Raw genomic sequence first — 20,843 nt, forward strand, 5'->3', positions numbered from 1 at the left:
CACCTCGGTTCTCCTCTTTTTTCCCTCACACTTCACTGACACTGACTGACTTCACACTTCACACTACCCAAGCTTCAAGTATTAGTCAAGGGTCTTTCCGTTGAGATCAGACGCTAATCCTATTGGTTGCCATAGCAAACCCTGTTAAGGTTTCTCGACCCTTGCTCGAACTCATTTTAATTTCCCAGCCTTTTTTCCAGACACTCTCACACTGCGCCGCTTCCGACTCCCGTCCGAGATTGCTTTATCCATTAGCGCCAAAAGTTACCTCACCCTCCGCAAAGTCTTGGCAAAAGTTGAGAAACCTTTGATGTTTTTTTCTGTGAGCCAGCCAGCGGAAGTTTCGAAGTGGAACTGCTGAAAATACTCATTTCATTCTTTTTCTTCTATTGCGACCGAGCGTAATCTCCAGCCATTCTTTTCTTCGTCAGCTCTGCCATCCATTGACACGTACCGGAACTTCAAAACTCAGGAGGTGGCAGGAAAGTCTCCATAAGTCATAAGTCGTCGTCTTGTCCGGCAATTGAAAGAAGGCAGTGCAGGTCTGCATTAGTATCACGGATGAAATGCACTCTCTCTCCCTCCTCTCACTTTCCTTTTTTCGTCTTTCTTCATCAATAGAAAACAGCGGCGTAGCAACTTGTAACCCCAACCCCGCCCTTTTCAAAGAGTGGTTCGGTTTGAATATGCAATACAAGCTGGGGCTGTCCCCATACCATAGCTTCATCTGCACGTATTCGTTTTGCTATCCACAGCCATCTCTATTTTACTCACCGTGTTAAGATCCGTCACCGTTCGTGGCAATATATCTCACGGCCACAATCATGTTACCCAGTGTGCGGTACCACTATTTGTTGACCGAGCCGCAAGAGCTGCACGATGTCGGAGAGATACCCGAAAGGTCCATAAAACACGTCGTCGTACCTTGCTGGGCGTGGCGGTGGAGTACTCTTGAGACCCGTTCTTGGAGAGACTTCATCACTGACGCATTTGTCTTTGCTGTGAAAACAACTCAGAGGGAGCTTCTGTTTGATAATTAAACCGAGGCATGTTGACATCACCAAATGAACCGTTGTTTACTTTGCTATCATCATGCTGGACCTACACATTTGTGTGTGTTTACATTGACTAATATGCCAGTTATCATAGCGGCCAGCAACGTATCAAAATATACGTTCGCAAAATCCTATCAACTTCATGGAAATCTCCCCCCACCTAGCCACGTTGACAAACTCTTAAGCTGGGCAATATCATGGAGTCTTATATTTCTGTGTACATGGTCATTTTGGGGACAAAACAAATCTATAAATTGGAGAAAGGCAAAAAAGTGTTCACGTGGTTGTTTCTGGGGATGCTCAGGATGCACAAAACAAACTCATCAGCTTTGGCTGCATGAGAGAAAGTTCCAGCATGGCTCTTCAAGACCAGAACCATCCAATGTTGTCATTCCAGGAGCTTTGAAAGTCTGCTCGTCAACTCCGATACCTGAGCCGTTAAATACGGTCATATCATGTTATTGATGGTTTTAATGGATGTCTGACATGTCATTCTCTACCTGTCATTTCAACCTTTACTCCGCTCTTGCTTTGGCCAGCAATGGTTTTGCTATAATTTGCGATCCTTTTCACGTTGAGTCTTCTACTTTTCAAGGTAATTGATCTTGGGGGTGGTTCGACCTTTCACCAAGAGGAAAGAGCAAATTACTGGTGGGAGCCGTTTTTGTAACAACATCATTGCCAACACGATGGAAGAATACGCCCTTTGCTGTGCCCTGTTTTGTTCGGAAATCATCTCGTCTCGTTAACTCAAGTCGAGCTGTTGCAAATTCCTCTTCTAAATGACAATGAATGAATACACTCTGCGGTCTTTTGGGTCTACAACTCGAGAGTATGGGTTCAATCAACCCTAGTAGTTTGGCTGCTTCGTTAGACGTGTCTATCCAGAGTGTGGTGGCTCAGCTAGTTACACAACATGATTCTTGAGGCTATGCTTATGTAACCTATCGACAGAGCATGCAAAAAATACAGGCTATCTTACATCTTATCTTACCTTTCGCCAACCTTGGCAGGAAACAAGATTTTCAGGAACTGCACTTCTCATCCTCGGTTTTGATCCGTGTCTGCTAACAGCAGTATCGTTTTTTAACACAATCACAGATACTTTGGATCTTGCGCAATCAGTGTTATTTAGCTATTGAGGATACTTCGTTTTCTGATCTCCGACAAGGCTCAAAAGGGGGACCACCAAGATGGGCCCAGTCAGCATTCTCGGGCTCACAGCCAGCATCATTGCTTGTATCCAATTAGCCCAAGCTTTGTCTAAAAAAGTTGGACTATCTGAACATAATCGAACTGATCTAGAGCGTATGCTAAAGACATTGCGGAGATTCCTTGCCTCATACCAAGGTTTGAAGAATATAGCTGCGATTGATGAAAGTGAAGGGCGATTCTGCCTCGTTGAACAAGCTGAACAGCCCTGAAAAGAATGTCGGGAAATCATCAACGAAGTCCAACAAAGATTAGAGGAGAAGAATTTGTTTAATCGATGGGTTAGAGGGAGTTCTTGGGATATGAAAATCAACAAATGTTTGTCAAGGTTTGATGATATCAGGGAGCAGTTTGATATTGCAATTCAGTCTGATCAACTGTAAGCGGTCTAGATTACCTATTGGAAATTGAAGCCGTGCTGAGTCTGACTACAGACAAATCATTGCAGCAGTCGAGAAATACGCCCAGCAGGCTCTGTGCGACACTCGAGATATCAAGAAAAATGCGCAGAGAATCGAAGACCATATCCGAGATCTTAAAGACGATGCTCGCGATATTAGACATGATATCAGTCTTTTTAATCAGAGCATCAATACAAATCATACAAACATCGTCCAACATACTCGAGATGTTAAAGATAGCATGCAGGATATAAAATGCACAATCACTCAGCAAAGTTTGGATTTCGAGTCTCATGAAAAGATGAAAGCCCGAGGTAAAATAAAAAAAATCTATGCATAACTCCTAGAAATTACTGATCAGTGACAACAGAATCTAAGAAAAAGGAGGTTCTTCAATGGTTGTCGACCGCAGACCCGAAAACAAACCATGACTTGGCGCGAAAACGCTTTGAACCTGGCACCGGGTCATGGTTTCTTCAAAGCAATAATTACCGCAGTTGGAAGACGAACGATGATTCTTTTCTTTGGGTTCAGGGTCTATCAGGTTGCGGTAAAACAATTCTGTGGTGCGGACAGCCCTCCATCAACATTAAGAAGCTTATGCTCGTGTGCTAACAGACATACAGCTCAACAGTTGTTCAGGATATGACCGATTATTGTGCCAATAATTCTGACTGTTTCATCGCATACTACTACTTCTCTTTCAACGAAACCGAAAAACAAAATGCCAATAATTTACTGCGCTCAATTCTCACACAATTCCTCGTCAAATATGACGCCGCGCTCGACGATGCTTTAGCCATCTACAACGACAATCAATCCACCGTTCCGCACCTAGAGACGCTGAAAGCCATGCTAAAAGCCGTATTTTCGATGCCTGGAACCTTTTACCTAATCTTAGATGCAGTGGACGAATGTCCTAGAGGTTACGAAGAAGGTAATCGACAGGTTGTCTGTGAATTACTGCGAGAGGTATCCTCATGGGCCTACAAAAGTTTACATATATTCATGACCAGTCGGAAGGAAGCGGACATCAAAAAAATTATAGATGAGATACCCAAACTCTCAACTTTTCTTATCAGAAATGAAAATGTCAACTCGGACACATGCCAATACGTCAAAACACAGTTGGAAAACGACACAAAATTAAGAAAGTGGTCACCTGAGATTAAGACTGAGATAGCAATAACATTGGGAGACAGTGCTAATGGAATGTGAGTTTTTATCCCCTAGACAGTCCTATCTGTTTTAGAATCTTACCTTGTGGTAGGTTCCTGTGGGTGACTTGTCAGCTCGATGCCCTAAAAAGGTGCCCCACTCCAGCTATGTTACGAAAGACTCTAAAGAGCCTGCCTCGAACTCTACATGCTACATACGAAAGGATGCTTTCAAATATCCATGAAGATTACACAGACATAGTCGTTGCTGCACTGAAGTGGCTGGTGATTTGTCACGAGAAACTAACGATCCGCGAATTAGCTGAAGCTGTAGCGGCAGGAATTGATTCGAAATCTTCGTTCAACATCAATAATCGATTCGGAAATCCAGACGAACTCCTTGAAATTTTAGGGAGTTTGGTTACCCTCAATAACGACGACGGTAGACATGATGAGTTTTTATATCACCTTTCGGAGGTCACTGATACTCACCACAGAGAATATGTCCAATTGTCTCACTTCTCAGTTCGCGAGTATCTGACATCAACTCATCTGAATGTCACATATATGAATGGCTTTGGTGAACCCTCTCTACACCTATTTGCTCTTGAATGCTGCCTAAATTACATCGATGGGCTCACTGCACAGAACATCCATGAAATTATATGGAAGTACCCTTTCAACCACTGGCTATCTCACGCGAGAGGTTGTTCATATCAAAACGGCATGGAAACAGCGAGATATATTGTCTCATATCTGGACTCGTACCATTGGAGAGAGGCCTGGTTTGGCCAACGAGGCTGTGGTGATTCTTTTGGTACCAACTTTTCGAATGACAAATGGGAGAATGCGAATGGTCCTGGCACAACGATTTATTACGCAACTTTTCTGAAGCTGGAACATGTGGAAAGACTACTCATTGATGAATACAACGCGACTGTTGACGTACCTCTGGAAGTTGGAGAATGTCCTCCTCTCTGCGTTGCTATTCATTTTGAGAACGCGGCACTTGTGCGCCACTTTATTCATATAGTTGAAGATGGACAAAAGTACCTTAAAAGCTGTCATATTGCTTTGGAGCTTGCAATAGAAAAAGGTGGTAACTTTTTATTGATGGTTCTCATGGAAATCCTCAGATTAGGTGGGAAAAGTGGCCTCTTGATGGGAGCCAATTTCCTCGATCATCTAGAGCTGATCGCAAACAAATGCGATTTAATACTAAAAGACGATGTTCATGTCTGGTGGAAACCTTTCTCTTATGCGCTTTTACATCCTCACCAGAAAACGTCAGCGTTCTTTGTCAGGAGTGAACTTGGAATACAGTCGGAATGGCCCATGAAGCCCGGAGATTTTCCCACAGAAATAGAATTGATCCTCCTTGCAGTTGCTATAAGAATGGACTCAATGGAAAGATTTCAACTCTTGTTCTATCATATCCAAACCTTCGGTTGCCCCAATTACCACCTCATCTCATCTCTGGCAGCTTTCGCACGATGTGATAACGAAGCGAAACTTCGCTTCATTTTAGAGCGAGCGGTGGCTCACGATCTTACTGAAACAGATTTATGCGAGTACATCATATTTGATGTATTTAGGAAAAGAGATGAGGTGGTTTTGAAACTACTCCTTGACATTGGCATGCATCCTGATCTCCTTTATTGCAAATCATGGTTTTTGAATACAGACGGCAGAAAACATCTTCTTCAGCAAGCAGTGTACATGAGATGGAGAGCTGGCATATCTGTATTGATAGAACGGGGGGCAGATGTGAATTTTTGTGTGGGTGATCTATTTGATACTACATCATTCGCTCGTTATAGCCCCTTGAAAATTCTAGTGTCGGGTATGAAAGATCCTGCTATACCATCTGATTCCAGTGAGGATAGTAGCGAGAATGATCACTTGATCGAAGAGCTTCTTGTGACTGGAGGAGCTAGGATATGTGAATACGACTGGAAAACATTTTCTGATGGGTCTACCGATGGGGGTGTATTCGGAGGTTCTGATATTGAGATGGGTGACAATAAATGCGACGACGAAGGGACAGATGATTCATTCGAATCTGCAAATTAATCATGGAAAGGTGAGCACTTGCTCACCTTTCACCTCATAGATCACAATATCAGAGATATATGGGAAAGAGGTCGGGCCTGCATCGACATCGTTCAAGCTTACGCAAATATCGGCCATAGTTTCAGTCTGCAAGTCTAAAGCTACTGCAAGAAATTTGCAGCATTGAGGTGGGGGTGGGTTCGCATCCAGACGATTCAATCAAAAAAATTCTATCGCTGTCACATTTAGGACATAGAAAAGTTGGCTTGGGCCGGTTTAAGGCTAGATATCACCCAACCTACCGAACCACTATTTATTTCAATTTCCCAAACTCTACTTATTAGATGCTGAGTACAAAGTTGCGGAGTCAAGGATTCTCACCGGCCAGCTTATGAGCATATCGATGGCCAAGCTCAGGGCCTATTCCAACAATCGACCCAGAGGATTCGAGGCGCAGAATTGATAGGTTATATATCAGGCGGCCAGGTTGTTTCGATGTTGGAGAAATATTATTTAGTTTCTTTATACCAATGATCCATTGCAATTTTGCTCTTGTTTCTAGCCCTTCGTTTGCATTTAGAAAAGAGATTTTTTTCCCCAAATCTCTAAACTGAAGTTACATATTCGTGTTTCTTGATTCGATATACCCATTCTCTAGACAATCCAACAAATAGGAGATTGATCCATTAAAAGCTCCAATATGACAATACCAGCAGATTTAAACATGGTGCAAAGATGCGAAGAGATTCGCGCCCTTCTCGCTTTTGAAAGACCGTTAGTGTCTCCATTCCCCATTTTCCATATCTCATTGTTCTTTGAATTCTAATCTTCAAACATAGAGAAAATCCTGAAACCAATGAAATTGAATGGCAATCCTTTCTTCACAAACGCCACGATTCATATACCAAGTTCCCATATGATAGTGATGATGAAGACGAAGATGCGAAAACTCAGGAACGGCAATCATACTCTAACTCAGATGCAAAGCCAGAAAAGAATTCATTCTTACGATTAACTGAAGCACTTCCGGCACTTCCGGCACCTCCACAAGCCAAACCCGTGAAAAAGATAAACTCATCTTCTGAAGATACAGACGCAGAAACAGAAACAATCAATACCCGTCTCCATACCACTCTTACACAGTCTTCCCTCCCAATCCACACACTTCAATCCTGCTTTAACTCCGAACTCACATTACTCACGTCTCGATACTCGGAGTTCTCTTCTTCGAATCCAAATTCAGCGCAGAGAAAAAATGGAGAGAAGGTACCATTAAATTCGCATGGGGATACGTATGAATTAATCGGTGACACATTATCTCTCTGTGCATTTTTCCTCACATTCCCAAACCTTGAAAGTGACGGGATGGAATTTGCGGAATTGTTGAAAAATGGATTCTGGTTTGTTTCCATCCCCAATCCCTCATCTCATCTCATCTCAAGACTAACCCTCCCCCAGGCTGTCCCACACCACAACCTCTTCTCCCCTCCTCCAACTCTTTTCTGTTCGTCTTCTTTCGTTAACACTTCACCTTTTTCATCCGATGGGACTACCTGGTCCTGGGACTCCGGAAACACCAGCACAGGATAGTATATTGCATTCGTGGTGGCATATTGATTTGTATGAGAAAGCGGGGGAGGTTTTTGAGGATGTGGGGATGTGGGACGTGGCGGAGAGGTATAGGGAGTGTGCGAGGTGGGGGTGGCTTTGTGTTGGGGGGATGAGGGGGGGATTTGAGGGGGAGGAGGGAAGATGGGATGGGATGGTTTGTGTATGTGTGCGTTTGTTGTTGGCTCGGCTGGATAGGTGTATATAGGTACGGATTTGAAGTATCTTGTGGGATTTATAGGGCGTTTGAAGAGGCTATGATTGAGTTGGAAACCACCCATCTTAATGTTTGACCTGGGATAGAACATAACAATGTGCTTATAAGACTCTATCGCTAGCTCCGATATCTCACACTCTCATCAATCCGAGTGAACCAAAAACTACCGAGCCAGTGCTCATCTCATCTTCCGCGATCTTCTCACCTAGCAAGTTAACTCAACCTCTCCATACAATATTTCTCTTCGTAGGTAGCTAGTGGGATTTGATGTGATATAAGGAGAAAAGGTAATTAAACTTCACATCTATGTCGATTCTAGCACCTTAAATCTCGTGCTCACCGTGTACGTTGTATTATCTCGTTTTCTTTTTTCATCGAGCCGGAGGCCCGGAGATGATAAATTCATGATGTGAGATTTGAGTAGGTATCTCGATACTTGTACATTAGAAAACGAAGGAAATCGTATGAATTCATGATATTGCTACTTGGCACTTGTTATAAACAAAAATCTTTTTCATCCTTGTGAATATCAGAAATGTAGAAGCAAGCTATCTCATTCATTATCCATCGACAAAACAAACGAAGGACAGTTTTGAAAAATAAGTGCCTGAAGGGCATAGAAAAGAAATGCTGGCATCGGTCGCTTATGTACAGACTGGTATCTGCATGATTTAAGATTCTATTATCAAGATGTGAGTAGTGATAATAGGAAATTGATTGTTACTGGTCTTGCAACTTCGTAGGGTTTGTTGGTTCTGTGTATGGAATTTTGATGGATTCGTGGGAAGATGGGTCGGATGATGTATGGATAGGTGAAATGGGGAGGAGATGAAACGGGGAAGTAGATGAATTGAGTGAGTGAGAGTACGGGATCATTGAACGCTATACTATGTTACTTATTTGGCGGGATATCATGATCCGATTGGTGGATGTGAAGATGAGATGAGATGAAATAAAGAAGAATTTGTTTGTAAGTCATGAGTGAGTACTTGGGAAGTATGATTTTGAATTTTTGAAGGGGGGTTCAGATTGGTGTTCGGGTGGCTATGAGATATTGCGCCAAAGAGGATGGATGAGATTCCAGAATTTATTCAAGCAAAAAGTTTCTTTCAACTTTCTGGTTAGTATGTATGTTGAGATTGAATATTTTTCCGAGTTTCAGTAACTGTGGTTTTGGTGGGAATTCCACCGCATCTTCATACCCTCCAGTCTCTGCTACATCGATATGAGATTTTCCTATACTATTTGTTGGATCTTATAAAATCAATACAAACCCCATTCTTCATTCTTTATCGTTCAGATTTCAAAGTGTTTCTATAGCAATTCCGCCACATCATCATGCCCTACAGCCTCCATTCCGTCCGATCTCTACAAGATCCCTCCCCATCCCATACACCAAATCTACCATAATCCCATGCTCAATATATATCCCTATCCAAAAGATGCAGTGCAAGCCAAAGCCTCCTAACTCTCCACAATCCAAACCCACAGATCAAATACCAGCCCACAATCTCCCAAGTCCAAGCCCCTCCCCAAACAACCTTCCACATCTCAATATCCCGACTCCTCATCTCCATAGCCACAATCACTACAGCACGCCCTGTGCACCGTTTGCATGCATTTTATATCTCTCACCACAGACCGCAATCCAACCCCTCTCGCATTCTAGAAACACGCACAACCCAGCATGCCATATCCCAAATCCCAGTCATCACATCCCCATCTCCACAACAAAAGCATTGAAATCCACTTCCCCATCAATATTCAAGTAGAGGAATCTTTCCCATATATCAGAAACGAGGAGTTAATTCATCATTCATATATTCAAACATGGAGAGTTTTACTCTAGTACGTTGGGGATGGATTCGAAGATTATTCGTGCAGGTAACAAGTAGGTCGTAGGTCGTAGACAATCCCGAAAGATATGAATTGATGTACACCCCGAGGCGCAGAGCGTATTAGAAAAAAAGAAAGAAAAAGAAAAAAAAAATATGAATTATTTTCGTTTCGGACAAGGAGGGAAGTGCAAGACAGTAACAATGTTACTGTTTGGAGAGTTATCTAGTATGGAAGAAAGTACAGTGCCTGCAGATGCGATATGTCCAGTTCAGCTCAGCTTAGCTCAGTCTGGAAAACTGCACTGCACCGGCCGAATGAACGAATAAATGATGAATGAATGGATATACTACCCGAGAACAGAACACCGATTCAAGATCTCTGTATCGGGCGCAGAAGATAATCGAGTCGGGTGGGATTTATGAGATCTGATGTTGTATGTTATGTATACAAGAATTGTGATTTGCATTCGAGATATAGAATTCTGTGATGTAGATGTTTCAGATGTAGATGTTTCAGATGTAGATGTTCCAGACGTAGATATACCATGCTTCGAAGCGAAGTAACTCAGCCGAGGAGAACCGCTCGAGGGATGCGAAGCGAAGCGATGAGAATATCATCACAAATTCCCGGATAAGAGTATCGAATTTGTGTATGAGGTATTATTCAGGGAAGTGCATGGTTTAGGGGAGGTTTCTTTCATCTCGCTCATTGAGAATAGCCATGTATTATATTGTACACTAGTATAATAACTTCAATACTCATGATTCAAGTACAAAGCTATTCCGGATATCGGATTATCAAAACCTCCTCATCCTTCTCATCCTTCTCAAACAAGAATAGATTTATTAATACATAGTATTAAATTAATAAAAGAATTGTATTTCAACCATATAGAATATACACACTCGATATATAAACCTTTGAAAGACTAAACCTTTATCTCTATCTTCTCATTATAAATACAACATAACTATACCCTACCTCAATCCTCCTCTTTACATACACACGAAGTATAACGGAAATGCACCCTTTCATTTCCTTCTACCTCCTCCCATCTATCCTCTACTTCAACCCTTCTCTTTATCTACCTACACACAAAGCATAGGAAATATCTCTTCCCGCCCCCATCCACCCAAACAAGTCTTCCAGCACCTACACCCACGAACACCGATCCAAAACGGTGTTTCCAAAACGCAAACGCAAGAAATGACGCACAGCGTCGACATCGTAGTACCTGCGTCCCGCAGCTTCAAACTCGCCGAATGGAGCACCGCACTCAACTACCCATTCACCTCTAGCACGAGCAATTCGTTTACTGCTTCTACCGAAAATGAGGCGACGCAGATGTTTGATGTGAAGCCGAAGATGTGCACGGTGTTGTTTATCAAACGTGTTTATGTGAGAGGAGCGAGAGATGATAGGAGACGATTAAGAGTGAGATTGAGATTGAGATTACGGCGAATAACGATGTGCATTTTTCGGGGTGTGATGTTTTGTGAATATGAAAATATGTATTATATGAAATCTCAAGTACCTTGCGTTCTCTTTTCATATTATGAATTTTGATACCCTATTTCACAAGTACTTTATCTTTATTCTTCGTATCGTGAATCTGATAGAACTATATTCTACTTCAACCCTTCCTTCTACCTCCCTCGATGGAAACGAAATTATACGTACACCTACCTACCCAACAACTGAAATCAGAGATTCTTCAAACCCACTTCTTTTAGAATATCAAATAACGATAATACATTACTGCTTCAACATAACAAAAATTGAAATATACATCAACGATTGTGATTCCAACACGTCAATCTTATTTTCGGAAAAGAATATTGAAAAAGTGATTGAAGGTTGACAGACACGCAAGTTCGTTCGTACCAAGCCCATTTATACACAAAGGAGAGAGAAAAGCCTCCCACCCCCACTCGCCCAGGATATACTAACTCCATCCATAACATTCATAACTATACAAGTTTGTATCTTAATCCATAACTCCAACCCATCAAAACAGAGACCATCGTATCGTATTTCTACAAGATGCAAACAAAACAATCAAAGCATAGAGAACATACCTGTTCCCATCCCACCCACTAGTATCACAATGTATGCGCTCCGAATCCAAACGAATAGTGAGCACTAGGTATACACTCCTCTAGATGTAATAAATAGACTAATGATTTATTCACTCCAAATAAAGAAATAAAGAAACGCACTCAGGAGGCAAAACTCCAGTTAACTCTTCTCTCTTCATCTCAATAATCGATAAACAACAAACATATACAAACACACACCACCTCCAAACCAACCCGTTCCCCTCTCCCCTCTCCCCTCTCCCCTCTCCCCTCCCAACACCAAGCTCTTCTGCACCCCTAGAATCCAAATTCCACAAACCCATACTCCACTCAGCTCATGAACAACCAAGTAATCCATCCACATCTACATCTACATCTACATCTACATCTACACATCCACATCCACATCCACACCCAAATCCTCAATCCTAGTCCTTCCCAGTCCGTACAAATCTTCTCGACTTACTTCTCAAAGTCTCATTCATCAGTGATCACAAATGCAGATACCGTATTTTCCTCCGGAAATTATACATACATGGATGATCTCATCTCGATCGTAAGTACCACGCATTTCCAGAACCTCATATCCATCTTCCCAAAAGAAAGTGGTTTATCTCACCTCGTCAGAATGATATCTAGGACTTTGGAGAATCCTTTCCTTTCCTCTCCTTTCCCCAAAGCATGGATCAGTTCTTCAACCCGCTGTACTACTACAACTCACCCATAACCCACAAATCATACTCATCATGCCCAGATCCAGTCTCCCGGTACCAGCACCATTCTTATCAACAATATCCCTAATACAACAGACCACGGGTATCTCTCACTCACACGCAAAATATCACACACAGCTGATCAATAAACTCAAAACCCCATCCCAACGCATAGGTAGTACCTACCGCTACATCCTCAAGCTCTCATTTTAGTGTGAAGAGTGAGGAATAAAGTAGCTACGCTGCGTAAACTTTAAAGTGATGATATGATGTGTGGAAAAGGAAAGGAAAGGATACTTAGCACCAGTGAATACACGAGACTGAAATGTCGATAATTACATCTTACGACTTCTTCCAATAAATAACTAGGAGTGAAATCAAACAATGAAAAGACAAAACCCAATATCAAACAATCGCAAAACAAATTTTCTGAAAACTTTCAAAAGTCAGAAGGATCCTGGTGTGTTAGAACTTAGTCTCCACACCTACTGGTGTCCTTCCTAGTGATGGTTTCTCCCGAGTGATGGTTTCTCCCGAGTGATGGTTTCTCCCGAATGATCATTCGGCCTTGTTCGTGGTATTTATAATTCATTCAGCCTTATGTTGTTACATCTCATAACTACAAAGTATGTGGTGCATGTACATCGGACCCATATACTACCAAACCATTCCCCCTCTCAATTCAAACACAACATAACAGAACACACAAAGGAAAACGCATACGCACTCGCGAACATTCGCAATACGAATGAGGATACCTACAAAGCCGACCCATTCTCACAGCCCAACGAACAGATCCGTAGACAGACAGCTTCAAGACGGAACAACGCATTCATGACATCATGACCTCATCCCACCCAAACTCCGTACAAAGATCCAATGCTAGAAGAATCTCTCATCAACCAATAGAAGTACAAGGCAAGAAAGGAAAAGAAGCAAAACACGTGCTGGGGAAATGTGCATACGTTTGACAAAGCATGGATGGCAGTGTGAGAGATGGATAACGCCCGATAGACTACTACGCCGAGTATCTATTCAGACTACTGTATACATATAGCCAAGCCAAGCCAAGGAGAAGAGGCTCTCATCTCCATCTTGCATGCTTTGGTGTCGTGTGGTATGACATGGTGTGGAAAGTATTGAGATCCTGAAAAAGAAAGAAAGAAAGAAAGAAATCTTCTCCACCAACCACGGCGAGTTCATGTCATAGAAAGATATCAACTCTGACATGAATTTTCGGATACAAAGACCCCAACGAAAAGGCGATTAGAGAAGTTCATCAAGCGATAATCAGACGCGATATGAATTTGGGAACTGCAAATCGTGAGGCTGAACGGAAGTGAGCGAGATTAGTAATGGATGGATCGAAGCTGGCATTGAATTTTCTGATGGTGGATCTCTCTTGATCGGTTTTGCGATGTTTCCAGACCCCATCCATGAGCGAGCCGTGTTTCTCAAAAGATGCATTGGATATTTTTTCGCTTGCATAATTATGGTACGAGTGTAATGGGTATATACATCATCATAATGAAAAGTGTAAATTGCCTAGCTAGGTACAAAAGATCAAGATTGAATTCATAACCATGTCATTCAGAAGCCCCCTTTCGTGTTCCCACAGCAGAAACTATAGAGGACTACGCAACCTAGATCATCGTGTTTACTAGTGAAATGCATATATCTGCTGAGTCTGAGCCTTCAATAACTTTGCTCAGCAAATCAATTCTTAGACAAAATCGGGCTGTAACGGCCCGGGATCCACTTGGGAAGGTAAAGTTCGTAAGTGAAGAAGAATGTTCACGATGCGAAATAGAAGTAGGAGCGGCTCAAGCTTGAGAAAGCTCGATTTGAGATGAAACATATGGAAGGCTAGCTGGAGGGAGCTCCGGCCATTAGTTACCTAGGTCGTCTCCGTGTCACTCATGGTACGATCGTACAGCTCGGTCGATGGATCGAATGACCACGTGATGCAAGCAAACGATCTGGGTGATTTCCATTTCCATCCGATGATCGAGTCCTGTTTCGTAACTCGGGTATCTTGATGTCCTCTCCATATGGATGATCCCTCATTGCCCAAAGATGATTATATTAGAATTGGGCGTTAGCAATCTCGCAGATGAAAGGGCACTTCCGAAAGCTAGAACGATGATCTTTGGATAATCCTTGCACTGCAGTGGAGATCTGGGGCACTAGAAAGCAACTGGCTCAGACTGGGCGAGCAGGAGAATGAAAAAAGATGGGCCGAGGATTATACATTAGAGCTTTTATACTCGGCATACAAGCATTGGCTGGTATACTTATTAGTTTTGGCGCCGGTTTCTGTGGTGAGGAACGTCGAACGTTGAGAGTGGATAGAATGGATCGTTCCGTGTGTGAAATTCTAGGGATCTCCTTGGGATTGGGAAAGCTCGCACACATTTTGATATAGGGTATGGGGATATATAAGCCACGTTAGGTTTTTTTTTTCGATTAGGAGGAAGAAAATGACAGGAAATGATGTCATGTGCTCAGTCAGGTCTGGGGGAGAAGAATGAAATTTGTAACGAGCCAGGGAGAAAGGAAGGAAAAATAAAAGAAGGGTCAAAAACGTGAAAAACATGCCTCAACCACACTTTGAGACGGCTATAGGCGATATTTGCAATTGGTCCACCAGTGGTCTCAAGATCAAAAGACGGGAGTGTTTTAGTTGCCCCACGCCACGAAAGAAGAACATGTTATTGGATGGTCACCAAGCTCAGCCAAAAAGGAAAAAGATGCAAAGAATAGTTCCTGCAGTGTAAAGGTACTCGGTGACAGGATACTGGCAGGGCAGGAAGACGACTTTAGAATCGTAAGTCTCGTTCGTTTCACAATTCCGAGGATATCGGGAATGATGCCTACCTCGTACTGCGCGTACACTGCCGCAACAATGGCTCGTAAGGCATCAGAATAGTGGAGAATCTTCTGCAGCCCAATGAACTGAGCCCTGCATGAAATTACAAACCCCTTGGAGCGCGACGGGACGGTAATGATAATTGATGGCGGGAAGTAAGTAGCTATAGCTATGGGTGATAGCTTTCCCAATCTATCTCTCTGAGATCTCCATACCTAGGTGCTTGTTTGTGCCTGATCACCAAAATGGTACCTATGCATAGAGTTTGGGGGAAGAACGACAGGAAGCTGCGATTTTGGCAACGCATCAAAGGGGAAACTTTACTTGGCACTAAGAAAGAAAAGGGATGGAGAAGGAGAAGAAGGTGATGTCTGAAGCGAGAAGGAGTTCCAAATGTGGCTATATGACATGAGGTATATTTTCCAATTTGAGTGAAGTGTGGTTTGGATGAAGTGGGCATGGGAGACAGGAAGGGCTTTGAGAGAATGCTAGGTACTAGGTAGAGAGGAGAGTATTATTATGTATATGATGGGGATACTAGGTATATTCTATGAATTATATAATGGAGGTACTAGGTAATATCTTTTGTGATTTATATGATAGAGGAGTCACCCATAAAAGAAAGTCGCTTCTCAACAAGCAATATACTCGAGCATGGCTTTTTAATAGAGAATTAATTCAACCCTCACTAGGGAGGAGGTACTAGGTACTATCAACCGTTGACTATTTTGGTACTCATCATACCAGTTGAATGTTTCCCCTTTGTTATGTTACACTTTACTTGACTTGACTTGACTTCACTTCATTTCACATCACACATCACACTTCACATTTCACATTTCACACTTCACTCTTCACTCTTCACACTTCACACTTCACACTTCACACTTCACTCTTCACTCTTCACTCTTCACACTTCACTCTTCACTCTTCCCTCTTCACTCTTCACTCAACCATGACCCATAAACATTAAACATGGATACCAAAAGACATGGGTCCATTTTCGGTTCTTTTTTTCTATCCGTGTACGAAGGTCTGTCCAAAACGTCATGGTCAAGGGTTCAGCGAATCTCAATCTCTTGTAATCTATGCATCTGTGCGTACACTCTGTCCGTATAATCTCCATTCAAAGAGGGAAAAAAACAGAACAGAGGACCCATCATACATACTCAATCAATCCATAGACTCTGGTATTAGGTACACACGCGCACACACACAGAATCCACACTACCTACATGCCACACTCCCTCCCTCCACGCATCGAATTTCACAACACCAATCCGTCCATACAAAGTACATCCATACATCCATACATACATCCATACATCCATACATTCATCCATACGACCTCACTTGGGCTCACTAGTCTAATATTCATCTACTCACCCATCCATCCATCCATCCATCCAATATCACAAAAGAAGAGATAGCAAAGGAATCCACATCTTGGAACACTAAAACTCTAGTCGCATTATTTCCCCGTGTACTTTTTTTTATTTCTCTTAAAATATAACAAAACCTATTATCCTATCCGACTCAACTACGACGACGACGACGATAAAGCAGAAGAACAAAAATACACATACATGTATACATCCTCCCAACTTCTCTAAAGCCTTCTTTTTCTCCTCACCTATTGTATCGCATGTATATCTCTTCACTCTCGAGTAAACAGGAGGAATACTAAGCAAGCAATAAAGGAAAAAAGAAGGCAAACTTAGAACCAGAACCTTGGAAATCGGAAATCCAAATCCAGTCACACTCTTGATACTCCCCTTCCCTTGCTTCTCCATTCATTTCGCCGTTTACTTTCTCTTCCAGCACAACCTCGTCGTCCTTCTTTTCTTGCTTATCATCTTCGCACCTTCTGCATTCCCGCATTCGTAGCAAAAATTAATTTTTGTGTGTACGACGTCGACCCAATCTTCCAATCCAATCGCATATGTCTTACAGTCCACCCACCCAGCGGGGTTAATCTTTTCAGAACAACTCAAAACACCAGGCAGGCAACAGAAGCGCCACACCACATTCTCACCCCCCCCCCCCCCCCCCCCTCGACTTAAATCTCACGACCGATTACCCCATATCTCCCTACTTGGGTTATTGCCTCTGTTACCTCATTCTCATTATACCACTCAAATATCGCAATCAATCATCTGCAAAACATAATTTCAAAAATTTACTGCGGTCAGAGATCCATTTCTGCAACTATCCGTCTACACCTGGATTATTGGTAGCCTTACAGTACCAAGTATCTGCATACTCGAGTTCGGGCTTTTTATTGAAGATTTTATTGTTTGTTACCCACCAATCCCGCCGTGTGTACAACTCTCACATCGTGAAAATTTGAGCAGGCGACGGCATTGATAATCACTTGATTGCTAACGATTTCTCTGATTTTCGCTAGAACGAAAACTTTCCACAAAAAAAGCTGACAATATCGAGATCGAGTCCAAAATTACATTGCGGCGAAGTTCGAGTCATCATTCCTCCACTTTCTACTCTCATCATTCGCTACATACATCAACTCTTCAAGTACCTCAAAAGTTAAACAACTCCACACCATAATAATACGTTGAACACAAACATACTCAATATGAGTGACCGATACAGCAGACACACACGACCAAGGTCACCAACCTACAATCCTGCGCGAGCAAGTCTCCCAGTCGATTTGTCATACAATAATCATTCTTCGGGATCACACACCCATCATCATGTCGTACCTTTATCTCGACACGAAAACCCTCGAAGTAGCAGCTCAAGCTTTAATTCTGCTCATGTTCCCATTACTACAACAACATACAAGGTCAAACCTGACCATCGTACTGCCAGCCGCACTCGCAGCAACACGGTTGATTCTCGACCCAATGCACATACCGTATTCACATCAATTCCAAAGCATCCAACGGTTGTTCATACTTCCGTTGTGAGACCTGCCAGTCCATCCATCAAGAACCCATATCGCGCTAGCCAGGAAGAATATTACACAATTCCAGCTTCATCTCGAAGTTCTCATCACCACAGCAGATATGCTTCTTTGGATAACGCCGATATGAACAGATCCTCTAGAGACTCCCACGGGCACAGAGAGCCGAGCCATCTTCGAATTGGTATTCCTGGTAGCAGAGACATCCCAGGTTATATTCCTACCCCATCAACTGCCTCATCATACATACCTACTCCAATCACTGCATCGTACTCGACTCCGGTATCTACTCCGTCGTACGCTACGACAACAACTACTACTACCAAACCTCGTGGGCCAGTACACACAGCCAATCTAGTACGTCATCCAGATACAGTTGCAGACGATTATGGAGAGGATGGTTATGGTTATACAAATCCCAAAGATTTGGTTACGTATGATTTGAACAACAGTCATCCAAGGCATACGCGTAGGGATAGTATCGACAGTAGAACAAGACCCGCTAGTGCTAGCCTGACCAACCCTCTTGGATTTGGAGAAGCTGTTCAATCTCCAAGATCTTATGATACCCGAGAGCGCGGCCCACCCCCATCTACACGTGGTTTTGACAGAATTCAAACATGGGACCCTCAACCAGCTTCCGCCAGAATTCCCGTTCCCCATGTCACACCTATTGAACCAATTCAACGTCCAGTACGTATGGATCCACCCGCGGGTTATGAGAGCGATGGACCTCAAAGACGAACTTCGACCAGGCGACCTGTTTCTATGTACCAAGATAGAGATATCACCAGGCACGTCCCTAGAGATGAATACTATACCCCAAGGGAGGAAGAAATGCGAGAACGAAAACCACATCACCGACAAGAGAGATATGATGATTCTGTTGAACAGCGTGGCTTTGGATTGCGCCCTGAGAGAACAGAAAGACAAGAAAGGCCTGCTAGTCGTGCCGAGAGATCAGAGAGACCGGCTAGTAGAGCAGAAAGACCAGAAAGACCTGAGAGAGTTGAGAGACATGAACGGTCCGATAGACACGATAGATCCCCAAGAAATGAACGTGAGGATGATCGTCGCGAGAAGAAGTCTAGCACGCATGAGAAGCTTGCAACGGGACTTAGTATTGCCTCTGCCGCTCTTGGTCTTGGAGCTATGGCAAATACCATGAAGCCTGATGATCGTGATGATAGAGATGACGAAAGAAGACGTAAGGATCATGGTGATGATTCACGCAGGAGACGTGAGCGTGGCGACAAGGAGATGGTGGATGCCTCAAATGAACGTCGCCACACTGACTCCCGGGACTCATCTGAATCCGACAGACCAGATCGCAAGGAAAGAAGGGAAAGAAGTCATCGCAACGAGAGAGATTCTACCGAATCGGTCGGTAGAGAACCCAAGGAGAGACACCACAGAGACAGAGGTGAAGTCACACCACCATTACCTCCTCGACGCCGCGAAGAGGATGATATGCCTGATTCGAGGAAAGAAAGAAGCCGAGAAGAAATGCCATCAGCTCCACGTGATGTTGCTAGAGATGACAGAGACAGACGTTCTCCGGATAACGACTTTGTTGACTTGAGTGGTCGGAATCCCAAGGAAAGATTATCCTCGCCAGATGATCGTCCTCGTAGCGACGCAGCAACCACTGGTGCTACCAACGATAATAATTCAGACACGTCAGATGAAGCAACAAACCGCCATCGCAGACCTAGACGTATTTCTGGAGCCGCGGCTGCACCATTCAATCCAAGAGATACCATGGATCTGAAAGCATTGAAAGCTGCATTGGCCGATCAGGATGCACCTGCTGATAAAGAGCCTGTGCCAGTACTAGCACCTAAACAATCTGCTCAGGAACCTACACTAGCACCATCGAACAAGCCACTTGGTAGAAAGTCTATCACCAAAGATATGGGTGAGGTCGCTGAATTGAGAGCCGAACTCAACCGTGAAGAGCGAGGTCGCCGTGAATCATCAGCACCTACCACAGGTGAAGCCAAACAAGCACGAGTTGTTTCACCACCAAGAGAGAAGGTTGAAGAGAAGCCTGAGAAGCCTGCCATTAAGGGTATTTTACGTCAACCACGTGAAAAGTTTCCAGAGGATCCTTCTCCAATTCGTGAAGGCGTCGCTCCTTTGAAAGATGCCAAAAAGGATGGTGTCCCTCCTGATGCACGTTGGACCAAGATTGCCAGGAAATTGGTAAACCCTGCCGCTCTAGAGGTTGGAAAAGAACGATTCGAAGCTCGGGATGATTTCGTGATTGTGCTTAGAGTGTTGAGTCGCGAAGAAATTCAAGCTTACGCGACTGCCACTCAACAAATTCGAGGTATGTTCCATCCCATGCATCAATAGAATGATTAAATGGCTAACCAACTTTACAGCCGCTAGAGAAGAAAGAGAAGAAGAGGCAGCTCGTGAGCGCCGCCGCGCAAGACGCGAAGCCCGCGAAAGACGTAATCGTAAACGAGAAGACCATGGTAGAAGCCGTCAACATTATAGCGAATCGGATACTTCTGAATCCTATGAAGATGATAGACCAAGAATGTTGGAACAGGCTCCTCCTGGTTCTAACAAGAGACCTGTTTTTGGTGATGATGCACAGATGAGTGGTGGACTTGGTGAGAGAGATAGGGTTGAGGTTGGGAGATGATGAAATGATGAAGTGATTGAAGTGAAGCACCATTAGCGATCATTGTTGGCAGCGTTC

At 43.3% G+C, this 20,843-nt stretch overlaps 5 protein-coding genes across 5 annotated transcripts; 3 read left to right on the forward strand and 2 right to left on the reverse strand.

The window, feature by feature from the left end:
* Window positions 1-106: 106 nt before the first annotated feature.
* Bfra_002080 (uncharacterized protein) lies at window positions 107-550 on the reverse strand (the record flags this gene model as incomplete). Its single annotated transcript, XM_037332505.1, has 3 exons — window positions 107-226; window positions 274-354; window positions 455-550. 3 exons carry the CDS (start codon window positions 548-550, stop codon window positions 107-109), a joined length of 297 nt encoding a protein of 98 aa, XP_037196659.1.
* Window positions 551-827: 277 nt separating this feature from the next.
* Bfra_002081 (uncharacterized protein) lies at window positions 828-1,050 on the reverse strand (the record flags this gene model as incomplete). The annotated part of the gene is made up of 2 exons (XM_037332506.1): window positions 828-999; window positions 1,043-1,050. The coding sequence occupies 2 exons, from the start codon at window positions 1,048-1,050 to the stop codon at window positions 828-830; spliced, it is 180 nt and encodes a 59-aa protein (XP_037196660.1).
* A 1,198-nt stretch (window positions 1,051-2,248) lies between these two features.
* On the forward strand, window positions 2,249-5,898 carry Bfra_002082 (uncharacterized protein; the record flags this gene model as incomplete). Its single annotated transcript, XM_037332507.1, has 6 exons — window positions 2,249-2,435; window positions 2,484-2,646; window positions 2,702-2,982; window positions 3,039-3,234; window positions 3,295-3,882; window positions 3,939-5,898. 6 exons carry the CDS (start codon window positions 2,249-2,251, stop codon window positions 5,896-5,898), a joined length of 3,375 nt encoding a protein of 1,124 aa, XP_037196661.1.
* Window positions 5,899-6,577: 679 nt separating this feature from the next.
* Bfra_002084 (uncharacterized protein) lies at window positions 6,578-7,467 on the forward strand (the record flags this gene model as incomplete). Its single annotated transcript, XM_037332508.1, has 3 exons — window positions 6,578-6,651; window positions 6,717-7,281; window positions 7,336-7,467. The coding sequence occupies 3 exons, from the start codon at window positions 6,578-6,580 to the stop codon at window positions 7,465-7,467; spliced, it is 771 nt and encodes a 256-aa protein (XP_037196662.1).
* Window positions 7,468-17,797: 10,330 nt separating this feature from the next.
* Window positions 17,798-20,786, forward strand: Bfra_002085 (putative zinc finger protein dhhc domain containing protein; the record flags this gene model as incomplete). The annotated part of the gene is made up of 2 exons (XM_037332509.1): window positions 17,798-20,462; window positions 20,518-20,786. 2 exons carry the CDS (start codon window positions 17,798-17,800, stop codon window positions 20,784-20,786), a joined length of 2,934 nt encoding a protein of 977 aa, XP_037196663.1.
* Between the last annotated feature and the right edge of the window lie 57 nt (window positions 20,787-20,843).

Source organism: Botrytis fragariae (genome assembly GCF_013461495.1).
Source record: "Botrytis fragariae strain BVB16 chromosome Unknown tig00000006, whole genome shotgun sequence".
Lineage (NCBI taxonomy): Eukaryota > Fungi > Ascomycota > Leotiomycetes > Helotiales > Sclerotiniaceae > Botrytis > Botrytis fragariae.